The sequence below is a fragment of the Dromiciops gliroides genome, chromosome 5, assembly GCF_019393635.1.
Source record: "Dromiciops gliroides isolate mDroGli1 chromosome 5, mDroGli1.pri, whole genome shotgun sequence".
Lineage (NCBI taxonomy): Eukaryota > Metazoa > Chordata > Mammalia > Microbiotheria > Microbiotheriidae > Dromiciops > Dromiciops gliroides.
Genome location: NC_057865.1, coordinates 55,497,038 through 55,522,600, shown reverse-complemented (window position 1 = coordinate 55,522,600; position 25,563 = coordinate 55,497,038). Strand labels below are relative to the sequence as shown.

At 37.6% G+C, this 25,563-nt stretch overlaps 1 protein-coding gene across 1 annotated transcript in view; it reads right to left on the bottom strand.

Annotated features, from left to right (window-relative positions):
- Positions 1-25,563, bottom strand: part of TMEM236 (transmembrane protein 236) — a 40,934-nt gene that overhangs the window by 7,265 nt on the left and 8,106 nt on the right. Inside the window, exon 3 of the mRNA XM_043965385.1 lies at positions 18,359-18,503. Within this exon, the coding sequence (XP_043821320.1) occupies positions 18,359-18,503 (145 nt within the window). The remainder of the gene's footprint in view (positions 1-18,358; positions 18,504-25,563) is intronic.

The window sequence follows — 25,563 nt, the reverse complement described above, 5'->3', positions numbered from 1 at the left end:
TTTACATTTTATAAAATAACACAAACAAGAAAAGAAAGAAAAGAGAATCACGGAAATTCTTTCAATGTATAAAAGGGAACAGAGAAGTTCAGAAGGAAATAAATGCCACCAAGGACAGTTTTAAAAATAACGTTGATTTCATTATACACTTTTTAAAAAAGCAAGCTGTTTGTAATTAAAACTCATATTTTCATATATAATTCTCTTTTTCAAATTAAAAGATCCTTTTTGGTGTTTTTGAAATTTAGAATAAAAAATTGAAATAAGATAAAAGTGGATTTTTATATATTTTAATATACAGCTAGGTCCCAATTTGTAAAAAATAATGAATCACCTTGTAATGGTGATGTTATGTGAATTTATACTACATATTTCCATTGAACTGAAGCCAATTACTTTATTTTATATAATTATAACTTTAAAGAGTTCAAATTCAAGTACATGTGACCACTTGAAGGGACTTGGATTTATTAGAACCAATTTAGAATCAGATCACCTGAGCTGGAATTTGGTTTTATTCAGTGATGTCTGGAAACCTCTCTGGAGCTCAGCTTTTTCATCTTTAAATGGGGATCATTGTTTGATGGGGCACAAAGGTCCATTCTCGCTTCTAAATCTTTGAGCCATTACTTGCTTTTTAAATGAGACTACTTGCATTTTTTTTTTAGTGAGGCAATTGGGGTTAAGTGACTTGCCTAGGGTCACACAGCTAGTAAGTGTTAAGTGTCTGAGGCCGGATTTGAACTCAGGTACTCCTGACTCCAGGGCTGGTGCTCTATCCACTGTGCCATCTAGCTGCCCCGAGATTACTTGCATTTTTTAAGCACAAATAGCCCTCCAAAGATTTTGTAGCCTAATAACTCACTGTACTACTGAAAGCCCCACTCTATAATTTAAAAGGGAGATAAAAAACATGTTTGCTAATTGTTATTCAGAATCCATTCAATTAACACTCATAGTGCTAGACGGGACCACAAGAGAGGTCATCTTGTCCAGCTACCTACCTTCAAATTACTCATACTTTGATGGGGAAAAGTCAATAATAATGATAACCGTAAGAGGCAATTTTGATTTCTACATAATACACATGTTATGCAAAATTATATATACAGGTATAGGTTTTATATGATATTAGGAATGCCCTGACCCTATGATTTCATCGATATCAGGAATTTTCAGGTGTAAAGTTTTAGAGTTAGCTCCTAGGTCAGTGGTGTTAAACTCAAACAGAAATACATCCTTTTGAGATGCTTATTGCTATAGAAAACCACAGATTAACATTATCTATGATTTACTATATACTTTTATTTTGTTAAACTTTCCTAATTACATTTTAATCTGGTTTGGGGCCCCGCTAAGGAGTTTTGTGGACCCCAAGCAACCCTTTCAAGTTTGACAACTGTGACCTAGAATACCAAATGATTAAGTGATTTGTCTGGCATCACATAGCCAGTACATGTCAGGGTAATACTTGACCATGTCTTTAAAGCCAGCTCTCCAATCACTAAACCAAGTTGTCCCTCTATGTGACATAAAGTATGGTATTAGTGGGGGAACTCCCCCTACCAACTGAGATCTTTACCCTTCAATGACTACAGATTGAGAATCAATTAAGGACCAGAGTTTAAGAGGCTGCCCTGAATCACACAACTAGTAAATGTCAGTCATAGCATTTGAATCCAGGTCTCCCTTGCTCAAAGTTTGACTCTCCATCCACTAACTACACCATACCACCTCACCATAAACATATACAGAGAGATATAGTCTATAGCTAAATACATCTATTTCTCTAGACAACAAAAAACTTTGTCTCCTACAAGAAACAGAATTAAGAAAAAATTACCAATTCAAAGGGAGGGAGGGAGGGAGGGAAGGAGGAGGGAAGGAAGAAAAGAGGGAAGGAGGAAGAGAGAAAAGGAGGAAAGGAAGGAAGGAAGGAAGGAAGGAAGGAAGGAAGGAAGGAAGGAAGGAAGGAAGGAAGGAAGGAAGGAAGGAAGGAAGGAAGGAAGGAAGGAAGGAAGGAAGGAAGGAAGGAGGGAAGGAAGGAGGGAAGGGGAGGAAGGGAGGGGAGGGGGAGGAAAGGAAGGGGAGAGGGCGGAGGAAGGGAGGGAACGAAAGAGAAAGAAGTGTATACATACATACATAAATACATATATATATATACTTATTTAACTAGGTATAGATTCAGTGCATGCAAATCTATATGTCTGTTTAAAGAGACATGTGTAAGGGAACTTATTTATATCCTTTTTCCTTTTAGAGAAGCTTCTCCATAGACTACATTTCTCCCAGTAGACAATTTTTTTGGCTGATAATCCAAAACCCTGAGCCAATTTTAAAAGCATATTACTTTGGCTACATATTTGAAGTTGGTTTAAAAGTCAATGTTGGGGGCAGCTAGATGGCGCAGTGGATAGAGCACCGGCCCTGGAGTCAGGAGTACCTGAGTTCAAATCTGACCTCAGACACTTAACACTTATTAGCTGTGTGACCCTGGGCAAGTCACTTAACCCCAATTGCCTCACTAAAAAAAAAAAAAGTCAATGTTGTTTATAATACAGGAAGTGGTCAACTGATTTTTATCAAAAGGGGGAGCGAAAATCCAAGCTTGGCTATTGACCAGACAGAAGCTGGCTGAATAATTAAAATTATAAGTGCTTCATTTTAAAAATCTTATCACAAGGTACCCTTAATAAATTCTTTTAACAAAAATGTATTAACAGTCTTCTTTTTCTATTTTTGTTACTTTTAAAAATATTTATTTATTTTAATCATTCTCTTCTTTTCAAATTTTGAGTTCCAAATTCTCTCACTTCCTCACACCCACCCACTGAGAAGGCAAGCAATATGATTTCAATGAGATCAATCAATGATAATATATAAAGCCTCATGTTCATCTCACAATGATTCTATATCATACACAATACACAATAGATATTGATGATGTCTGGTCTCCCCAAGCCCTGAACTCCATTCTCAATCTCCATTTACCCTCTCAAATACATTCTTTCAAAAAATAATATATTGATGTCTTATATATGTATATATGTGTGTGTTTATATATATATATCACTGACCATTCCCACCTTCTCTCTTCCCTCACCTCATATAATGTTTCTTTGGCATAAGTATAGTCAAGCAAAATAAATCACTCTGTTAGCCATTTCTTACCATTTCACTTTCTCTGTTTTGCCAGTGTCTGGTAGTGCCAAGATAACTTGGGGCTGTGGGAAGGGCAGAGGATGACTAGAAAGCTCAGGGAATCAAGAAAGGCTTCACACAGAAGCCACCTTTTCAGCTTCAACTGGGTGGGCCTTAAAGGAAGCTGAAGACTAAAGAGACAGTGAGTGAACAAGTGCATTCCAGGCATGGGGGCCAAGCAATCCATGTGGCTGGAAATATAAACTGAGGTAGGAGAGAGTTAGAAGAAAAGCTGCCAGAAGCTGAAGAAAGAATCAGAAGGAGAAAAGTTGAGAAAAGTTTACTGAATTTGAACATCTACAATGTCTTGTGATCTGAGGGAATATAGTTTCAGTAAATTAGAGGCTAGAATTGAATGGAAAATTGAGTGGGTGGTGAAGAAATGGTGGGTGGAAGCACAGACTAGACTTTCTTAAAGTTTAGCAATGAAGAGGAAGAGAAATACTGTATAACACAAATAGTTTAAGGGGGGAAACAGGATGTAAAGTAGGTGTTTTAGAATAAATAAGGCCTGAGAACATTTGTAGGAAGAGAGAAAGGAGTGAGAGGAGAAAGGAAAGAATATGAACATGGTTGATAGAGCAAGGTTTTAGAAGAGAGAGGATAGGGTGGTATTAAGGACACAAGAGGGGGTTTAGTCTTGACTAGGAGACAGTCCAGTTTAACCTCTTGAAACAAGAAGATCTGAAGTCTTTAAAAGACATTGGAATGCTGATACATGCATAATTTCAGAAAGTTGATGGTGAAGGATGCCTCCTATTCCTAAACAGAGAGGTGATGTACTAGAATTATGGATACAATTAACATGCATTTATTAAACACTTGATGTGTGCCAGACACTGGGAATACAAAGTCAAAAATGAAACTATGAGATGGGCCAAAGCGGTCATTTATTTTGCTTTACTATACTTGCTAAAAAGAGGAAGGAGGTAAAAATGGTTGAGAGGAGGAGGGGAGTGAGAGATGGTGGGAATGGGCACTAAGATACTTTTTAAAAAGGAAGGAATATGTGGGGGCAGCTAGGCGGTGCAGTGGATAAAGCACCAGCTCTGGATTCAGTAGGACCTGAGTTCAAATCTGGTCTCATACACTTGATACTAACTAGCTTTGTGACCCTGGACAAGCCACTTAACCCTTATTGCCCTGCCAAAAAAAAGAGTGGGAGCCAAAATGGTGGAGAGAAGCCATGAAGTTGCCTGAACTTTCCCAAATTTCCCTCATAAACATGAAATTAAACTTCTAAACAGATTCTGAAGCTACAAAACCTACAAAAAGACAGTGTGAAACAATCTTCTGGTTTAAGACAACCTAGAAGGACTTCAGGAAAGGTCTGTCTCACTTGGGTAAAAGGGGAGTGCAGCCCAGCACAGCACAGAAGGTGTCTGGGCAAGCCAGCAGAGGGCTCTTAGCCACAGCACACATCAGCAGCTGAGGACCCTTGGTCCTGGCTCAGCAGGCTAGTGATACAGTAGACCAGTTGTGAGACCACCTGCCTCAACACAAAAGGCAATCTGCCAGCTGGGGTATCCACTATACAACAAGTACAACTAGACTGGGCCACCCCAGTACAGAGAGCAAGGCTTGAGCTGCTGAGGCCTCAGAACAGAAAGCCAGTGATTAGGCCCCAAGCCCCAGCAAAAGAAGCTTGGGGCAGTGCCCCTTATACCCTAGGAGCAGAGCTCAACTTTAAAAGGCATGAAATAGGCTAAAGCATGAGTAATAAACATAAAAGAACCCACACCATAGAAAGCTATGGGCAACAGGGAAAAAGAAAACACAAACTCAGAAGAGGACAACAATGTCAAAATGGTGAAAAGTCTCAAAGGGAAAGATGAATTGGTTTTGAGTCCAAATAGCCCTCTTAGAAGAGATTTAAAAGGATTTTATTAATCAAATAAGAGAGGTAGAAAAAAATTGGGAAAAGAAATGAGTGTTATGCAAGAGAGAGTGAATAGCTTGGAAAAAGAAAACAACTCCTTAAAAAAAATACAACTGACCAAATAGAAATGGAGGTGCAAAAGCTAACTGGAGAAAACAATTCCTTAAGAACCAGATTTGGGTAGAAGGAAGCTAATGATTCAATGAGACATCAGAAAGCAGTGAAGCAGAATCAAAAGAATGTAAAAGCAGAAGAAAACATAAAATACCTCATTGGAAAAACAACAGACTTGGGAAAATAGGTCTAAGAGGGACAATTTAAAACTTATTGTACTACCTGAGGGCCATGATTAAAAAAAAAGGCCTGGACAGCATATTTCAGGAAATTATCAAGGAGAATTGCTCCAATGTCTTAGAACCAGAGGAAAAATAGTCATTGAAATTATCCACCAATCACCTCCTGAAAGAGACCCCAAAAGGAAAACTCCAAAAAAAATCCAGTCAAATTCCAGAATTGCCAGATGAAGGAGAAAATACTGCAAGCAGTGAAAAAGAAGCAATTTAAATATTAAGGCACCACAATCCTGATTACACAGAATCTGGCAGCTTCGATATTAAAGGATTGGAGGGTTTAGAATAAGATATTCCAGACTTAACTACTCTCAGCAATACAATGATCGAAGTCAATCCCAAGGGACTAGTGATGAAGTATACTATCCACCTCCATAGAAAGAACTGATAAAAAGAGCACTTGTGGATTGTACATATATAACCTGATTGATGTCTTGTGGAGGGGGGAGGAAAGGGAGGGAGGGAGAAAAATTTGGAACTCTAAATCTTATGAAAATGAATATTGTAAACTACCCTTACATGTAACTGGAAAAAATAAAACAAATGTTTGTTGCAAAGAATATGATATTCCAGAGGGCAAAGGAACGTGGGTTACAACCAAGAATCTACTACCCAGTAAAATTAAGCATAATATTTCAGGGGAGAAGATGGACATTCAATGAAATAGGAGATTTTTTAAATATCCAGAACTGAAGAGAAATTTCAGTCTTCAAATAAAAGACTCAAGAGAAGCATAAAAAGGTAAAACGGGGGGGGGGGGGAACCTTGTTATTCAATAAGGCTAAAATGCTTAAATCCCTACATGAGAAGATACAGATAAATGTCAAGAAGTATATCTCTAATAGGCCAAATAAAAAAGCTAGAAAAAGAACAAATTAAAACTCCCCAATTAAATACTTAATTAGAAATCCTAAAACTCAAAGGAAAGATTAACAAAATTAAAAATAAGAAAACTATAGAATTAATAAATAAAACTAAGAGCTGGTTTTATGAAAAAACAATAAAATTTATAAACCTTTGGTTAATTTGATTTTCAAAAAAAGAAAGAAGAAAGCCAAATTACCAGTATCAAAAAGGAAAAGGGTGAATGCACCACCAACAAAGAGGAAATTAAAGCAATAATTAGGAGCTATTTTGCCCAACTGTATACCAATAAATTTGACAATCTAAATGAAATGGATGAATATTTACAACAATATAAATTGCCCAGGTTAAGAGAATAGGAAATAAAATATTTAAATAAGCCCATTTTAGAAAAAGAAATTAAAGAAGTCATCAATTAACTCCCTAAGAAAAAAAAAACTCCAGTGCCAGATGGATTTACAAATGAATTCCACCAAACATTTAAATAACAATTAATTCCAATATTATATAAATTATTTGGAAAAATAGGTGAAGAGGAAGTCCTACCAAATTCCTTTTATGAGATAAATATGGTGCTGATACCCAAACCAGAAAGTGCCAAAACAGAGAAAGGAAATTATAGACCAATTTCCCTAATGAATATTGATGCAAAAATTCTAAATATAATATTAGCAAAGAGATTACAACAATTTATCACCAGGATAATACACTATGACCAGATGGGATTTGTACCAGGAATGTAGGGCTGGTTCAATATTAGGAAAACTATCAACATAATCAACCATATGAATAACAAAACTAACCAAAAGCATATGATTATCTCAATAGATGCAGAAAGTTTTTTACAAAATACAGCACCCATTCCTATTGAAACACTAGAGAGAATAGGAATATATAGAGCTTTCCTTCAAATGATAAGCACTGTCTATCTAAAACCATCAGCTAGCATTATATACAATGGGGATAAGTTAGAAGTGTTCCAATAAGATCAGGGGCAAAACAAGGATGTTCATTATCACCACTATTATTCAATATTGTACTAGAAATGTTAGCTTTGGCAGTAATAGAAGATAAAGAAATCAAAGGAATTAGAATAGGCAAGGAGAAAATAAAACTATCACTCTTTACAGATGATATGATGGTATACTTAGAGAATCCTAAAGAATCAACTAAAAAACTACTTGAAACAATTAACAACTTTAGCAAAGTTACAGGATATTAAATAAACCCACATAAATCATCATCATTTCCATACATGACCAGCAAAGCTCAGTAGCAACAGATAGAAAGATAAATTCCATTTAAAATTACTATAGACAATATAAAACATTTGTGAGCTGACTTGCCAGGGCAAACCCAGGAACTCTATGAACACAATTACAAAACAATTTTCACACAAATAAAGTCATATCTAAATAAATGGAAAAATATCAATTGCTCATGGGTAGGCTGAGCTAATATAATAAAAATAATATAATAATATAATAAAAATGACAATTCTACCTAAATTAATTTACTTATTTAGTACCAGACCAAACTCTTATTTTATAAGCTAGAAAAAATAATAACAAAATTTATCTAGAAGAACAAAAGGTCAAGAATATCAAGGGAATTAATTTTAAAAATGCAAAGGAAGGGGCCCAGCAGTACCAGATATAAAACCATATTATAAAGCGGCAATTATCAAAACTATTTGGTACTGGCTAAGAAACAGAGTGGTGGATCAGCGGAATAGGTTAGGCACAGAAAACACAGCAGTAAATGAATATAGCAATCTCCCCTTTGGTAAACTCAAAAATTCCATCTTCTTGGATAAGAACTCACTATTTGACAAAAACTTCTGGAAAAACTGGAAAATAGTATGGCAGAAACTAGGCATAGACCAATATCTTACAGTGTATACCAAAGTAAAGTCAAAATGGGTTCATGATTTAGACATAAAGGGTGATAGCATTTGCAAATTAGAAGAGGAAGGAATAATTTACCTGTCAGAAGTATGGAGAGGAGAGGAATTTATAACCAGAGATGAGCTAAATCATTTAGATTACATTAAATTAAAAGACTTTTGCACAAACAAAACCAATGCAAACAAAATTAGAAGGAAAGCAGAGAGCTGAGAAACCATTTTTATAGCCAGTGTTTCTGATAAAGGCCTCACTTCTCAAATATATAGAGATCTGAATCAAATGTATAAGAATACAAGTCAAAAAAAAAAAAGAAAAAAGAATACAAGTCATTCCCCAATTGAGAAATAGTCAAAGGATATGAATCGGTAGTTTTCAGATGAAAAATTAATGGTATCTATAGCCATATGAAAAAATGTTCTAAATCACTATTGATTAGAGAAATGTAAATTAAAACTACTCTGAAGTACCACCTCACACCTATCAGATTGGCTACTATAACAGAAAAGAAAAATGATAAATCTTGGAGAAGAAGTAGGAAAATTGGAATTCATTGGTGGAGTTGTGAACTGATCCAAACATTCTGGAGAACAATCTGGAACCATGTCCAAAAGGCTATAAAACTGTGCATACCCTCTGACCCAGCAATACCACTATTAGGTCTATATCCCAAAAAGATCATAAAAAAGGAGAAAGGACCCACATGCACAAAAATATTTATAGTAGCTCTTTTGTGGTGGCAAAGAATTGGAAATAGAGAGGATGGCCATCAATTAGGGAATGGCTGAACAAGTTGTATATGAATGTAATGGAATACTAATGTGCTATAAGAAAAGATGAGCAGGCAGATTTCAGAAAATCCTGGAAAGACTTACATGAACTGATGCTGAGTGAAGTGAGCAGAACCAAAAGAACATTGTACACATAAGAGCAACATTGTGTGATGGTCAACTGTGATAGACTTAGCTCTTCTCAGTAATAGAATGATCCAAGATAATTCCAAAAGACTTATGGTGGAAAATGCTCTCCATATCCAGAAAAAGAACTATAGAGTCTGAATGGAGATTGAAGCATACTATTTTCACTTTTTTGTTTTCATTGTTTTGGGTTTTGAGGGTTGGAAAGTATGGTATATAATCATTGAGAAATAAACACATAGACTGGCAAAAAGCAGTGCACAAGAGAGGCTCAGTAGCCCGAATTTAAAATAATCTAGCAGCTCAGTTTTATGACTTCCTCCATCTGCCCTGTGCTCTCGCTCCATAGTTCAGATTCAAGACAAACCAGTATAGAACTCCACAGAACTGTCTCCTCCATCACTCTGGACTCTATGTCTCTTAATGCAACCTATGACTATACTGACTTTTGGACAGCTGGGTCACAGTGTTGAATCACATCGTGTTTGCAGAACAGTGAAACCTTTAGGTCTTTTTCATGTGATCTGCTGTTTTGCCATCTCATACTTGTGAAACTTGTTGAGGTTTTTTAACCCTATCACAGGATTTCACATTTCCCTCTAAGAGTCATCTTCTAAGATTCTGGACATCTTTTTGAATCTTGCCCTTGGCATCCATTAGGTTTAACTAGTGATCCCTCCCAGCTTTGGGCCATCTTCCAATTTGATAAACATGTGATCTGTGCTATTATATGTCATTAGGGGGGAAAAGGTAAAACAGCACAAGGAGATATGTACGGTCCTCTACAAGGTCCTGTCCAAGTTGACATGAATTTGGTTTCCTTTGGGTCTGGCCACCGTTGCAAACTCATCTAACTGTATTAACATCTAGCTCACATTTCTCCATCTTTCCCACCAGAAGAACATGGGGTATTGTTCATTTCTTTGCTGAAGTCTAGGTGTAATATAACTGCAGTGACAGGGCTATCAGTCTAATACTCCTGATGGGAAGGAACAGGGAAGAGAAACAATACAAGCATCTATTCAGTGCCAACTCTATGCCAGGCACTGCACTAGGCATTTTACCAATATTGTCTCATTTGAAAAGGTAAATCTGGCATGATCTGTTCTTGATGTAGCCGTGTCATTACAAATCACGGTTTAACCATCTTTGTGACAGTCCATGCTAGAATTTTGCCAGAAAATGAAGTTAAACTCACTAAGTCTATAGTTTATATGTCCCCAGATGGCCTTTTCTCTGTTCCTCACACACAACACTCCATCTCTCATCTCTGTGCCTTTACACAGACCATCCCCATGAGTGAGATGCCCTCCCTCCTTACTCTTCTTCTAACTCATCTTAAGCACCATCTTCTGTATGGAGCCCTTTCTGATATTCTCCCCCATGCCTGCTACAATCACTAGTACACTCCTCCTGGTGCTACCTTGTATTTAACTGTTTTGTCATTTGTCTTTATTCACTTCATATTTATGCTGTATATATTTTATCTGTACTCATCTCTTTCATTGGAGTGCTAACTAGGAATTGTTTCACTCCTTGTCTTTGTGGCTTCTGTGCCTGGCATGTCGTTACTACATGCTAAATAAATACTTGTTAAGAGATTGATGACACCCTTTTGATCTTTTTGGAAATGGGGGCAATATTTGTCTTTCTCCAGTCCTGCAGCCTATTCTCCATGATTTCAAAGATCAACAGTAGCTTAGTAAGTCCGTACCTGCCAAGTCTTCCAGGACTTTCCCACATGGTTCATAACAACTTGTTGGTTTGGACTCATATAAGGGAAAGCAATTGTGGTCTTACTATCACTTATCTTAGGTTTCGATTCCCTGTTAGCCACATTTGTTCTAGCCTTCCTAGTCCAAAGATCATTTTCCTCCCAAGCAAAAGAAAAGTTGATGAGGCCCATCTTCTCTCCATCCTCCATTGTTACTGTCACACACCTCTCCTCCCTCCCAGAAGTTGTTAAGTCCTTCCTTGAATCCCTCTGAAGCTGTCATCTAGCTTTCCTCATACTTTTCTGACTGTTCCTTCTCAGACTCTTTCACTGGGCCCTCATAGGATTATTGATTTATAGCATGAGGCACTTCAGGAGACATCTAGGTCAACTGCTTGATTTTACATATTGCAGTTTACTCAGTTACAGAGGAAACAGGCACCCATCAGGGTTAAGTGATTTTTCCATGGTCAAACAGAACACACAGGAAGTGTCAGAGACAGAATTTGAATCCAGGTCCTCCGACTTTGGAGCCAGTGCTCTTTCCACTATATCATGCTACCTCACCAAGAGGTTCATCTTTCTCCTCTTGGCCCCTAAGTGTAGTGTCCTTATCTATCTTCTTTTTTCTCTATATTTTCTCCTTTAGTGATCTCATAGTTAGTTCCCAGTGGTTGAAATACCATCTCTAACTTGGACAACTGCCATGTCAATGTATCTATTCTCACTCACTCCTCTAAATTCTAGTCCCACTTTCTAATTGCCTGCTGAACATTGCCACTGGTCTACTGGTCCACTGACAACTCAAACGCAACCTATCCAAAGCTAAATTCATGATCCTCTCCCACTAAACTGATCCCTCCCCCCAACTTCCTTATTTCTATTAAATACCACCATTTATCAGTCTACCAAGACCAAATACTTGACATTCAGTTTTCCAGATCATGTTTATTCTAGTTCCTCATTGTCTCTTGCATACAGACCCCTACAGACATGGACATCAGTCTGGTTCGGGCCCATCATCACAGCTCACCTGGACTATTTTGTTACTGTCCTACCTTAACTCTTTGCCTCCAATGTGCTTCCCCAAACTCCATCCATCTTTTATAGAGTTTTTCAAAATAATCTTAATGAACACCTTCAGCCCTATCACCCTCTCCCCCAGTCTTCAAAACCTTCTATAACTCTTCATTGCCTAGAGAATAGAATGTTAATTCCTTTCTTAATGGAATGACTAGCCTGAACACTGTAAATATAATGTGTATAGAGTTAAACATAGTACTTGAGGGGCAGCTAGATGGCGCAGTGGATAGAGCACCAGCCCTGGAGTCAGGAGGACCTGAGTTCAAATATGGCCTCAGATATTTAACACTTACTAGCTGTGTGACCCTGGGCAAATCACTTAACCCCAATTGCCTCACTAAAAACAAAAAACAAAAAACAACAAAAAAAACATAGTACTTGATAAGTCTGTCCCTGTGAGCAAGATAGGATATGTTGGCTTTATAATAGTCTGGTTAGATGGATTAGTAACTAGTTGGAAGATCAAGCCAAAAGAATGCTACTTTCACATAGCACTTGTTTTATACCTAATATATTAATACTTAAATATAATACACAATATTACATGATATTTGTACATGAATCTTTTACCATTACTAACAAGTTACTTGAGAGTGGACACTATCTTCTTTATACTTGGTATCTCCAGTAACTTACTTTCCTAGGAGTGTGTCAATGTGAGTAACAATAAAGAGTCTCTGAAGGGAATGTATGTTCTGAATTCTGGTACCCTATAAATTCTAGTACCTTTGGACAAAATCCTGATCACCCTACCCTAAAAATGGAATTATGGATAGATGACGACAAGCTCGTGAAGATAAGCTCTAACTATCTGTAAGGTCTTTTTCAAGTCATCTTCCAGTTGCTTCTAATTCTCTCCTTTCTTTACATAAGGCTCCTGTACTTCAGCCTTTTGAAATTTTTGCTGGAAAGAGAGTATACATACTCTATTCCACCTCTTCTCCTCATTGTCCATTCTACATGTATGTTCTTAGATAAGAAACTGGCAACACAATCAGATCTACATTAAACATATGTAGATTCTAGGGGAAAATACCAAACCAAGGCTAATTTGGCCTTAATTAAAAAAGTAATAATGGAAGAGTAAAACCAATGTTGAGTAGGACCAATGGCTCAGCCCTTTACCATAATATTATCTCTATAAGAATCAAGAAATCAGAGCTCCTCCATCAGTTTTTCTTGTTTAAAGGTCTTTAGAGATGAAATTATTATTGTTGTGAAAGTTGGGAAAGTGATCTGAGATATATGCAATTAACAGTGAAGCAACAAAAAATAAGGGGAAGGAGCAAAATAAACAGGTTATGTCAACTTCAGAAGAGTAAAGGCTTAAAGATGGAAAAGAAGAAAAGAAAGAAAAGAAGAGAAAAGAAAAAAAAGACAAAGTAGATTGGGACCAGAAGGGACTTTAGAGGGACCTGGGTAGTGAAAAATCAATGAACATAAAACACCAAGTTTACCTTTATAGTTAGAGAAGCATCCTAGTGCAGTGGGAAAAATATTAGATTTATAGCTGAGGAAGTGAGTTCAAATCCCCTTTCTACTATTTACTACCTCTGTGACTTTGGGCATGGCACTTAACTTTTCTAAGCCTCAGTTGTCAGGGTTTGTTTTTTTAATCTGTCAATTGAAGGGCTTGGACCAGACATCTTAAGCTCTCATTGATTACTCCTGACATCAAAGCACAGCAATCCCATCATCAGCATCACCATCATTAGCATCATCCACAAGCATTCATCAATTGTCTACCATGTGCAAGGCACTGTACTAAGGAAAGAAAGAAAAGCACATTCTAATAGAGAAGACATGTAAATACAAAATATATACAGTGCAAGTGGGAAGTAATCTCAGAGAGAAGGGGCTACCACTGGAGGGTGACCAAAAAAGGTCTCTTGCAATAGGTGAGATTTGAACTGAGTCTTAAAGGAAGCCAAGAGATCCAAAAGGCAGAGGTAAGAAAGAGCATTCCTAGGCATGGAATGATAAGGTAGAGTCAGAAGATGGAATATCACATTATAGGAAGATCAAGATATGTAAGATCCTACAGGAAGTAGAGGAGAATAAAATAGACATTAATTTTGGAGAAGAGAAGACTGGGAGAGGAATGGATATCATTGTGAATATGTGAAAGTCATTAGATTTGTTTTCTTCTCTCCCAAAGGCTGAATTGGGAGCAATTGTTGGAAAGTGTCAGGAAGAAAATTAAGGCTTGATGTAAGGAAAAGCTTTCCAACAATGAGAGATATACAAAAACAGAATGTATACTTCAGGAGTTAGTGGATGCCACCTCGTTGGTCATCTTTAAGCAAAGGCTTCATGCCACTTTTCAGATTATTTGGGTATAACATCATTTTCTAGATGTCATTTAGATAAGATGTCTCTGCATTCCCTTTTTACTATGAGATTTGGTGAATTTGGATCTTTGGGGTCTATTTGAGAAGTAGCATACTCATTAAAAATCTAATCTGGTTAAAAGTTCATTGGAGTTTTTTGCTAAATCTAGTCAAAACCTGGCTGGACACATCCTGATGCTTGGTAATTCATAAGAAGCAGTGAGTAAAACCTCCATGCAGTAAGTGATCTAGATTTATTGCAAATCATTGCATATTTCTTGGGATACAGGGTGGGGATGGGCAGGGGTTGGGACAGAAATCCTAGAAGTGATGAGTTTCCCTCCAAACTTCCTTCTTCTAAAAAGGAGGTTCTAAAAGGAAACATCCTCCTCTTAGTGTGGTGCTTACTGGACATGGTGTTCTCCATGCTATTCTGTGCATTTTTTTTGGACATGTTGCACAAGATCTAAGAAATCACACACTGCATGCTCATTTCAATTGTTCAACAAGCTCCTTCTTAAAGAGAAAGGAAAGAGGAACTCTATATTAACTGCAATTCATACCTACTCAAAGAAATACAGTATTTTAAAATTTCTTTGTATAATCTGAAATTCCTTATATTGTACTGAACTAATAATTTCAATGAAATTGTCAGGTCCAGTGACTCACCTTTAAAGATATTTTGAACAACTTTTCTGACATATACTACCTATCTGGAGGTGATTTCTGAGAACAAGATACATGTCGTTAATCAAAAATGAAATTGCTATTTAGTTCACAAATGATACTTTGTTATAAACATCAAAACAGAAATAACTCAAAAATCAAATGCCTGGTCACAACAACTTTTCTTTGTTAACTGCAAGTGCAGCAACATCACCTAAAACCATATTTATTAAAATTATAAATATATAAAAAAGTAATCAAGCAATCAATTAGCAAGTCTATATTAAGTGCCTCCTAAGAGTCTCTGCTCTCCAAAGAGTTTCTATGATGTTGCAAATTACCTATTCCTTAAGATTATGTCATTATAATCACTGATTTCTAACTTTCTTTACCCTTTAATAGCAGATCTTTCAGGGGTTAGACCTCAAAGCTGTTGGTTCTCCTACTGGGGAATTCATTTTTTTCTGGACTTCAGTCCCTGACCCATGTGATTTCTACAAGTGTAGAACTGGCCACAGTTGGATATGAGTCCCCTTTCCTTCAAGCCTGGAGATGCCCCATACACATACTAGGGCTTGTCCTAGTTTTTTCTGCTCTTTAGTTCTCTGGCTGGGTTCTGCTATGGCTGGACATTGAAGCCATAGACAGAACACACTTCTGCTTTCCAATACCTTCTTTATAGATTTGGGGGAGGGGCAGGAGGAAGAGGCAGGCAGAGTTGAGTTCTGCTGCTTATTGTCACAGAATGGTGAGGTGAGGGCAGGATCAGGAATTACTCTCATTCTTTGATGCTTTCTTTCAAAAATCTGCTCAAGAATCAGATTTTTCATTAAGTCTTTTGTTTTTGCAATCCTGTATGCTCAGATCAATGGCATTAAGGCACTGAACAAAAAAAACCAAAGTGCCTTCTGAATCATAAAAGACAAATTAAACTGTTTGTAGTAATTCAGTTCAATTTGATTCAAAAACATGTATTGATTGCCTTCTGTTTACACAGTACTGTGGTAAGCACCAGAGAAGATACAAAGTTCTATCACCAAAATTCAAAACCTTGAAGTCACTCCACTCTACCCTGTCACCATCCTACATACTCAATTATTGAGAATGCAGGATGCCAAGTCTTATTGACTCTACTTCCTAATTGGTTGCTCTAGTTGCTAAAGTGATATTCTCAAACAATAGGTCTGAAAGGATATGTATCACATCAATTGGGTAATGGCCAATAAATTATGATACATGAATTAATGGAATATTACTAAGCTGTAAGACATGACAAATAAGGAGGATTCAAAAAAGCATGGGTAGACTTGTTAGAACTGATACACAATTAAATCAGGAAAACAACACAAACAATAACTTAATGTGAACAGAAAATAAGAAAGACAGTAAGACAAAACAAAGAGTGCTGTAAACATAATGAGCAAGTTTGGCCCTGAATAAAGGAATTAAAAACGTATCTCTCAGGGCAGCTGGGTGGCACAGTGGATGGAGCACCAGCCCTGGAGTCGGGAGTACCTGAGATCAAGTCCAGCCTCAGTCATTTAACACTTACTAGCTGTGTGACCCTGGGCAAGTCACTTAACCCCAATTGCCTCTCTAAAAAACAAAACAAAACAAAACAAAAATGTATCTCTCTCCTTTCATTAGAAAGATAGGGGAAGATGGGTATAACATAATGTATATACTATTAGATACATCAATAACTTGGCTGTTTTTGTGAAACTGCTTTTTTCTATTTCTTTCAAAATCTATTATAAGAGATGGCTTTCTGGATGGGCAGGAGAGGCATATTTGGAAATAAATATCACTTTAAAATAAAAGATGTTAACAAAAATATAAGAAAATTGATGTATGGTACTATATATAACTGTTCAATTCTATTTAGCAAACACTGAAGCACCTACTATGTGTTCAGAACACTGTGCTAGACACTGAGAAATTGATAAGTTTTAGATTAGTTTCCCCATTCAAAACCAAAAGCCTAATATGGAGATGTGACACATATACAAATAACCATAATACAAAAAATATATGATAAATATGTAAGAGGCACAAAGCTTGAGTAGGTGGAGGGCATTCTAGACACAGTGAACAGTTTCATCAAAGATGTGGAGGTAGAATAGTGTATGTATATGTATGTATGTATGTATACACATGTATGTATGTATGTATGTATGTAAAGCCAAGATGGAGTAGTGACAGGTTGTGAGGATCCTTGAATGCCTGATTAAAGAATATGAATTTTTCTCAGTAGAAAATGAGGAGCTATTAAATTGTTTAAAGTAGAGAAGTCACATGATCACATTCATACCTTAAGTAAAATAAGTCTAGTAGTGTGTGAAGGACAGAATCGAGCAGGGAAAAGAAACAGGACAGAAAGGTCTGTTGTGGGTCTGTAGCAATATTATAAATACAAACAACTTTGAAAGACTTAGGAACTCTGATCAAGAAATGACCAACCACAACTCCAGAGGACTCAAAAAGAAACATGCCCTTCCTAATAGAGAAATGATGAACTTATAGGGTAGATTGAGGCATGGATTTGGTGAGTTCATGGTTAATGTGGGAATTTGTTTCATTTGCCCAGATTTATTTTGTTTTTGAGGGTTTTTGCTCTCTCAGTTGGGGTGAGGATTGTATAAAAGGGAGAGAAATCAGAGCACAAAATAAAATAAAAATTGATTTTTTTTAATAAGAAAAAGAATATGTTGCAGTAGGCAAGAGGATTGGTAATGAAGTCTTCTATTAAGGTGATGGCAATTGCACTAGCGAGAATGGATGTGAGAGATGTTGCAAAATCATAGGACTTGAGAAGCAAAAGAATAAGAGATGAAAGATAACAGTCAATAACATTTCTTTTAAGAACTTACTATGTGTCAGGCATTGTGCTGGCATAGCACAAATGCTCTATACAAAAGAGGCTAGATGAATCAAGGTGTTACAGAGGAACAGTGAAATCGGGAGGAATATGTTTTGGGGAAAAGATTATAAGCTCATTCCTGGATATGTTTTGCTTAGGGACTAGTGGGAAATCCAAGAAATATCCTATAAACAACTGAAGCTCAAGAGTAGTACTTAATATCCACTTAACCAGAACCTCTCACTTCCCTCCGATTCCAGATAAATAGGAGTCACTGTGACTTGTGAGAAAATGAAGATGTTTCCAAGAAATCTTGATTAAGTGAGTAATCTATGACCCATTATATGAAATAAATTTCAATGATGCATCTGGAGCAACCTCAAAGGAATTATTAATATAACACTTAAATCATTCTCCTGACTGCTTATAATTAAAAAGTAGTCAGTTTCTCTCAGAAATGTAATTGTAAACTCTATTATTTTTAAATGTCATCAAACCTTTGAAAAGTTGAAATAATATAATGATTGAAATAGTAAAATGGTAATATATTGCAGACTTAAAAATAACCCAAGTTTCTAAATATTACTTACTTATTGGTTTTCCTTTGAGAGGATATTTCCGGAGTTTTTCAATTATATCAACAATTATTAAGGAACCCAGAACCAGTGATACCGGTAAGTCAGGTAAAGTGTCAGGCAGGGAAGATGTTGAACTGTTTGAGGCACTCTTTTGGATCTGTTTTAAGGGAACCAATGAGAAACATTTACAAAATTTTCATTCATCAATGAAAGACCTTTTCCAACTGTGGAATTGTGTCTCTAATTACCTTTACTGACATAAAAGGAAATTTCATTCCCCCATGTCCCCAGCTCAATGAATCACTTGAGTAACAAACTAGGTGTTTATATCCAAAGACCCTTTCCTAAAGCATGAAAACCTTCTTTCTCTAAGATGGAAGATGGTCACACTCATAAGTAACCCTTAAAGGATAATTTCAGTCAGTTGAAAGGCAGTTCTAACAGGAAGGCTGAGAAATATCATATCCCAGTGGCAAGCAGCATGAAGACATCATGAGAAGCAGAAAGTCCTTGAAGCACTGCAGTTCCAGATACGCAAGTTGTTTTGGCTATACATGTCCCCTATTTGTATGATTCTTACAGGATAGACTAAATTTGTAGCCACTCTTCTCACAAATGCTGTGTGTATTTGTAAGAGAGTGCACCACAGGTTTCTATGAAGGTATGTTTTGTAGCTATTGTTCTCACTGTGCCATTTTAGTAAATGGGCTCCTCTAAGCAAAGATATTATCTACTAGTTGATTATTAATGGGCAACACACCACTGGGGGCTCAAAAGTTATGAAGAGAAGGAGGAGCAATACTAAGAAGAAGGGAAGAGGAAGAGGAGGAGGAAAAGGGAGGAGGAGGGGAAAGAGGAATAGTGATAGTAAAAAGAGAACTAGTAATACTAGAAGGACCTGCCAACTGAGTGACCCTTGGCAAGTTACCTCAATTCTGCCTCAGTTTCCTCCCTATAAAATGAGGATAATAATAGCACCTTCCTTGGGGCAGCTAGATAGCGCAGTGGATAGAGCACTGGCCTTGGAGTCAGGAGTACCTGAGTTCAAATCCAGCCTCAGACACTTAACACGTACTAGCTGTGTGACCCTGGGCAAGTCACTTAACCCCAATTGCCTCACTAAAAAGAAAAAAAATGTTTATAAAAAAAATAATAGCACCTTCCTCACAAGGCTGTTGGGAGGAACAAATGAGATATCAGTAAAGTGTTTGACACATTGTTGTTGTTCAATCACTTTTCAGTCGTGTCTGACTCTTTTTGACCCCATTTGGGATTTTCTTGACAAAGATACTGGAGTAGTTTGCCATTTCCTTCTCCAGCTCATTTTACATATGAATAAACTGAGGTAAACAAGGTTAAGGGACTTGTTCAAGCTCACACAGCTTGTATAAGTATCTGAGGCTGGATTTGAACTCAGGAAGAAGAGTCTTCCTAACTCCAGGCCCAGCACTCTTTCCAACTGTGCCACCTAGCTGTCCTGCTTATCACCTAATAAGTACTTAATAAGAACACGTTTTACTTCTTGCTCTCCTTTTCTTACAAGGGATGTTTCAATGGGAAGGCTAGAGTTAGCTGTAGCTTTAAAGACAAAAAGGCATCAAGAACTTTTTTTGAAGAAAAGTCCTGAAGTTAAAAGGAAATGAATGAAAAAATAAATAAAAGGAGAAACTAAAGATTCCCTCTTCACCTAGTGTCACCCAATGAAAGTATCCTTATCTAAGGTAAATGGCTAAGTTTACAAAAGAGCTCTAAATACTAGTTCAGGTTTGGTGATAACAACAGATAGTGGGAACCACACAGGATTGTGGTTTTAAAAGGCCTAGATTTGGGGCAGCTAGGTGGCTCAGTGGATAGAGCACTGGCCCTGGAGTCAGGAGGACCTGAGTTCAAATCTGGCCTTAGACACTTAACAATTACTAGCTGTGTGACCCTGGGCAAGTCACTTAACCCCAATTGCCTATCTAAAAAACAAAAACAAAAACAAAAAAAAACAAACAAACAAACAAAAAAGGCCTAGATTCTAGTTCTACTCTGCCATCATTTAGCTGTGTGCACGTGACAGTCTCTCTGGGTCTCAGTTCTTCACCTGCAAAGTATGAGGCTTGCACTAGATGGTCCTTCTAAAAATTCTAGATTCTATCAAACTATTTAATGCCTGGAACAAATTCCACATAAAGAAAAGATTTGTTTGTCTTTAGGGGCAGCTAGGTGATGCAGTAGATAAAACAATAGGTGTGAAGCCAGGGAGAGCTAAAGTAAAAATTGGCCTCAGGAACTACCCAGTTGTGTGATATTGGGCAAATCACTTAACTTCTATTTCCTGCCTCAATGTCCTCAATTGTGGAATGAAGAACAATAGCCCTTCTCTATATGAAGAATCAAATAGTAGGTGCTTTATAAGTTCTGGCTATGGTGGGTGGTCATGATGGTGGTGGTTGTGGTGGTGGTCTAGGTGGTGGTGGTTGAGATGGTGGTGGTGGTATGGTACAATGGAATAAATAGTAACTCTGGAGTTAGAGAATGAAACCTCAAATTTCATTGCCTACAGTTACTCCCTGTGTGACCTTGAACAAGTCCTTTAACGTTCTCTGGCCTCAGTTTCCTCAACTAAAAAAGATGAAGAAGTTAACTAGAGAACTTCTTATAATAGTTCTGTTTCAGCTTTAGATCAATGGCCCTGTCGCTTCCCACTCATAGCAAACAATTTCCATCCACTTGCTATATACTCTCTCTCCAGTACTAAGCTTCCATATGGTGGCAATGAGAATATAAAGTGATGGATATGAGTTCACCTTTCATGCCTTTAACACAGTCCCTCCATATCACTGCCTATTGAAATACTTTTCTTCCTTTGAGGCCCAGATCACATGCCAACTTTTCCAATCCTATCTTCTTTCATAACCAAAAGCAATCTCTTTGCCTCCCATTTCCCGAGGCCTTGTGATGATACCTCATTAGTTCCAATCACATTCTACCCTATATCATCTCCATATCTTGTCACCACTATTAAATTTTAAGTTCCTTGAGGGATGGAGTGGCATTATTTCTCATCTTTCTATCTTCAATGCTCAGTGGGTATTTAATAAGTATATATTGAATGAATGCTGTGTGAATTTTGAAATTCACATATTAAATAGATATGCTTTCCAGTTTCAGTGATGATGATTTTGGATAAAACTATGACTCCCATGGTAGACACTCGGTAAATTAATATTTGTTGATTTCCGTGCATTGTTCAAAGAAAATGCTCTTAGCTGTTCAGGGGCAGCTAGGTGGCACAGTGGATAGAGCACCGGCCCTGGAGTCAGGAGTACCTGAGTTCAAATCCGGCCTCAGACATTTAACACTTACTAGCTGTGTGAGCCTGGGCAAGTCACTTAACCTCAATTGCCTCACTAAAAAACAACAACAACAACAAATCTGTTCAGTAATCTAGTCAATTGTCCCAGACTACTTTTTGGAGAGAGAAGTGTCCTTTCCCACTGTCTGCTGCTGATTTAGTTGTTTCGTTGTTCCTATGTGTCCACATAGACGAGAATACTAGAAGGTTCTGTTGTTTAATCAGTGTAAGACACTCCTACCACCAATGCAGATTGCAACCCATATGACTTAGTTGACAAATCTTGGGGAATTTCCTAAAGCACAGAAGGGTTAGGTAACTTGCCCAAAGTCACCAAGTAAAATGGAGAGAGGGCTAGACTTGGAATCTGGAAGAGCAAAGTTCAAATCCTGCCTCAGACACTCTTGCTAGCTACACAACCCTGGACAAGTAATTCAACATCTCTCAACTTCAGTTTCTTCTGTAAGAAGAAACTCAATTCCATCTGTAAAATGGTAATAATAATAATAGCAAATACTTCACAGGGTTATTGTTCAATGAGACGCTACATGTAACAAATGTTAATAAATGTTAACAAATGTCAAAATGCTATGTGAGGGCTAATTATTGTTGTTGCCGTTATTATTTGTAAGGATAATAAGTTATTTTTAATTATCATCAGAAGTAGAATTTGAACCCAGATCTTCCTCCAATTTTAACACTGCATACAATGCTCTGTTTCATGTCTTCTTATTTGGGGAACATAATAAAAGTAGAAGAAAGAGAAATAAGTGTCCTATTTGTTAATCAGGATTAACAAACACAAAGGATTTGGCAAGGGAAAAATGGAAACAGATCTTCCAGCAAGAGTTCTTAACTTTTGAAGACCATGATTGTGGAAGAGCCAAGATGTTGGAGGAAAGGCAGTAAGCTTTAAGAACTCACAACACGATCTCTCAAAAAAACCCTCCAAAATAATGCCATAGGACAATTCCTGGAGCAGCAGAACCCACAAAAGAATAGGCTGAGACCATTTTCCAGCCAAAGACCGCTTAGAAGGTCGGCAGGAGGGGGCTGCTGTGCTGGGGCAGGTAACTGAGGGGCTGACACAGATCCAGTCCCAGGCAGGCTGAGTCAGAGAAGGAAACCCCTGGCGCCTCTGAATTAGCTGCAGCACCAGTCATCTGGAACTAAGTTCACTGTCTGGTGAGAGGGCTGAGTGGTTGGTTGGGGGGAGATTATAGGGGTCTCTGCTGGTGCTGAGGTGGAACTTGGGTGTTTCACCCCTGCTGGGAACCAGGAAGTAGGCTTGAGTGGCAGTGGCCCAGGTTGGGGAGGGGCACAGGCTTGGCAGAGCTAACAACCACAACACACAAAGTTTTGCTGCCTGGTTAATTAGCAAGTAGGCCTGGGGTTATCTACAGACCAGAGAACAGGCCAGGCAAGTGAAGAACCTGCCCCTCCTTAAATCATTCTACCTTAGACCCCCTGAAGCTTGGGACAGTACATCCTGGAAGCAGTGCCCCACAAGAGTTCTTAACTTTTGGCATCATGGACCCTTTTGGCAGTAGTGAAGATGTTGGACGTATGCTCAGAATCATGTTTGTAAATAATGGTAGAAAAAATGGTAAATTTCAGATAGAAATGAGTGAAAATAAAGGTGTCATTTTTTCCCATCTAACATCATGGACTCCCTGAGATCTAGTAATAGACAGAACCCTTTAGGGCAGAGATTCTTAAACATGCAGTGTGTGTGCTTAGAAAAAAAATGTATAATCGTATTTTATTATAATCAGTTTCCTTTGTAATCACATGTACTATATTTCAAAACATCATTGTGAAAAAGAGCTCACAGGTCTCACCAGACTTTCAAAGGGGTTCACAATACAAAAAAAATGTTCTAAATCCCTGCTTTAGAATGTTTGTTGTTTTTCATCCTGAATTACCTTGAATATTAAAGGTTTCTAGAAATAAATGCCAATGGGTAGAGGTTATATATACTATCATATAGCAAATCCTTCCTGTGCAGAAGTAAAATTTATGCAGTAAACTATTCCTGTAAGTCTAAACATCAGAAGATTATAATGCCCATTTCGGAGGATTATTCTTTAAGAAAATTATTCAAGTGAACAAAGTCTGGTAAAGAATGTTTTTCCCTTTTGGTTTCTCTCTTCCTTCTTTTTTGGTGTTATCCTTCAAGAGGCAACTCACATATCTTCCTCAATTGCCCAAGTCCCACACTGAAAGATTCCATGGAGGCCTGCCTTTTCCTACCAGTGAACCCCAACCTGCCCATCTCACTTCTCTGCCACCCAGAGCTTATTTTCATGTTCTCATCCCCTATCTCGAATTTTACCGTAACAAGGGAAATAGAAGCCTTTATTATATCTCCTCAGGGCTTGACTTTTACCCAGAGTCAACAAGGAGAGTGTGCAGATTGGAAGGAATCCCCAAGGCCCTTCCTCCCTTTCCTCAGTAACATATGGTTTTTGATAACATAACCCTGACTCTGCCATTGCTATTCCACTGATCTTGCAGCATGAGGAGGCCTGTATTCAAAATCAGGACCTGCTTTGGAAAGTTATTTCTACTATCTGCTGTGTAACTTTAAGCATGACATTTAACCCCTCTCATATTCATCTCAAAAATGAAGAGGTTCTTACCCTAACATTCATAAACTTTAAAAAATATATATAATGTGGTGGCAGCTGGGTGGTGCAGTGGATAAAGCACCAGCCCTGGATTCAGGAGGACCTGAATTCAAATCCAATCTCAGACACTTGACACTTACTAGCTGTGTGACCCTAGGCAAGTCACTTAACCCTCTTGCCTCACAAAAAAGGAAGATAGATAGATAGATAGATAGATAGATAGATAGATAGATAGATAGATAGATAGATAGATAGATAGATAAACTGTTGTTGTTATAGTCATTTCAGTTGTCTGGCTCTTTGTGTCTTTGTGACTCCTTTGGGGGTTTTGCTTGTGAAGATACTGCAGTGGTTTGCCATTTCTTTCTCCAGCTCATTTTACAGAGGAGGAAACTAAGGCAAACAGGGTTAAGTGACTTACCCTGAGCCACACAGTAAGTAAGTGTCTGAAGCCAAATTTGAACTCAGGTCTTCCTGACTCCAGGTCTGGTGCTCTATCCACTGTGCTACCTCACTGCTGATAACTATTTCAATACATATGGTTTCCTTTGTGATTTTATGTGTTTTATTTTATGTATCCCTGTTTGTACAAGCTTTAACAGCTTAAAACTGGATCAAGACTTTTGGGACACTACATGTAAAAACATTATTCTGAGAAGGGACCCAGAGGCTTCACCAAATGGCCAAAGAGGTACCTGACACATTAAGGTTAAGAACAGGACAAGATGATCTCTGACACAGCTTCCAAAGCTAGATTCTATGATCCTGTCATCTTGTCCCATAGGAGTGATTCTACTGGTAGGAATTATGAGAAGAATTTAGAAACAATGTGGCATAGTGAGGAAGAGCATATAATTTAGAGTTGAAGGATCTGGGTTCAAATCCGAGTTCTGCTATGTACTAGCTAGGTGATGTCAGCACATCTCCTTAACCTATATGGCCTCAGTTGTCTCTTCTGTCAAAAACCAATGCAGTTGGGTCAGCTAGGTAGCACAGTGGATAGAGCACCGGCCCTGGATTCAGGAGGACCTGAGTTCAAATTCGGCCTCAGACACTTTACACACTTACTAGCTGTGTGACCCTGGGCAAGTCATTTAACCTCAATTGCCTTACCAACAAACAAACAAACTAACAAACAAAAACCAATGTAGTTGGACCAAATGTAGCAAACAGCTACAAAACTCCCCAATGCAGAGGAACAAGATGAAAATGTAATTGGGAAATGTTTAACAAAATAAATGAAAATA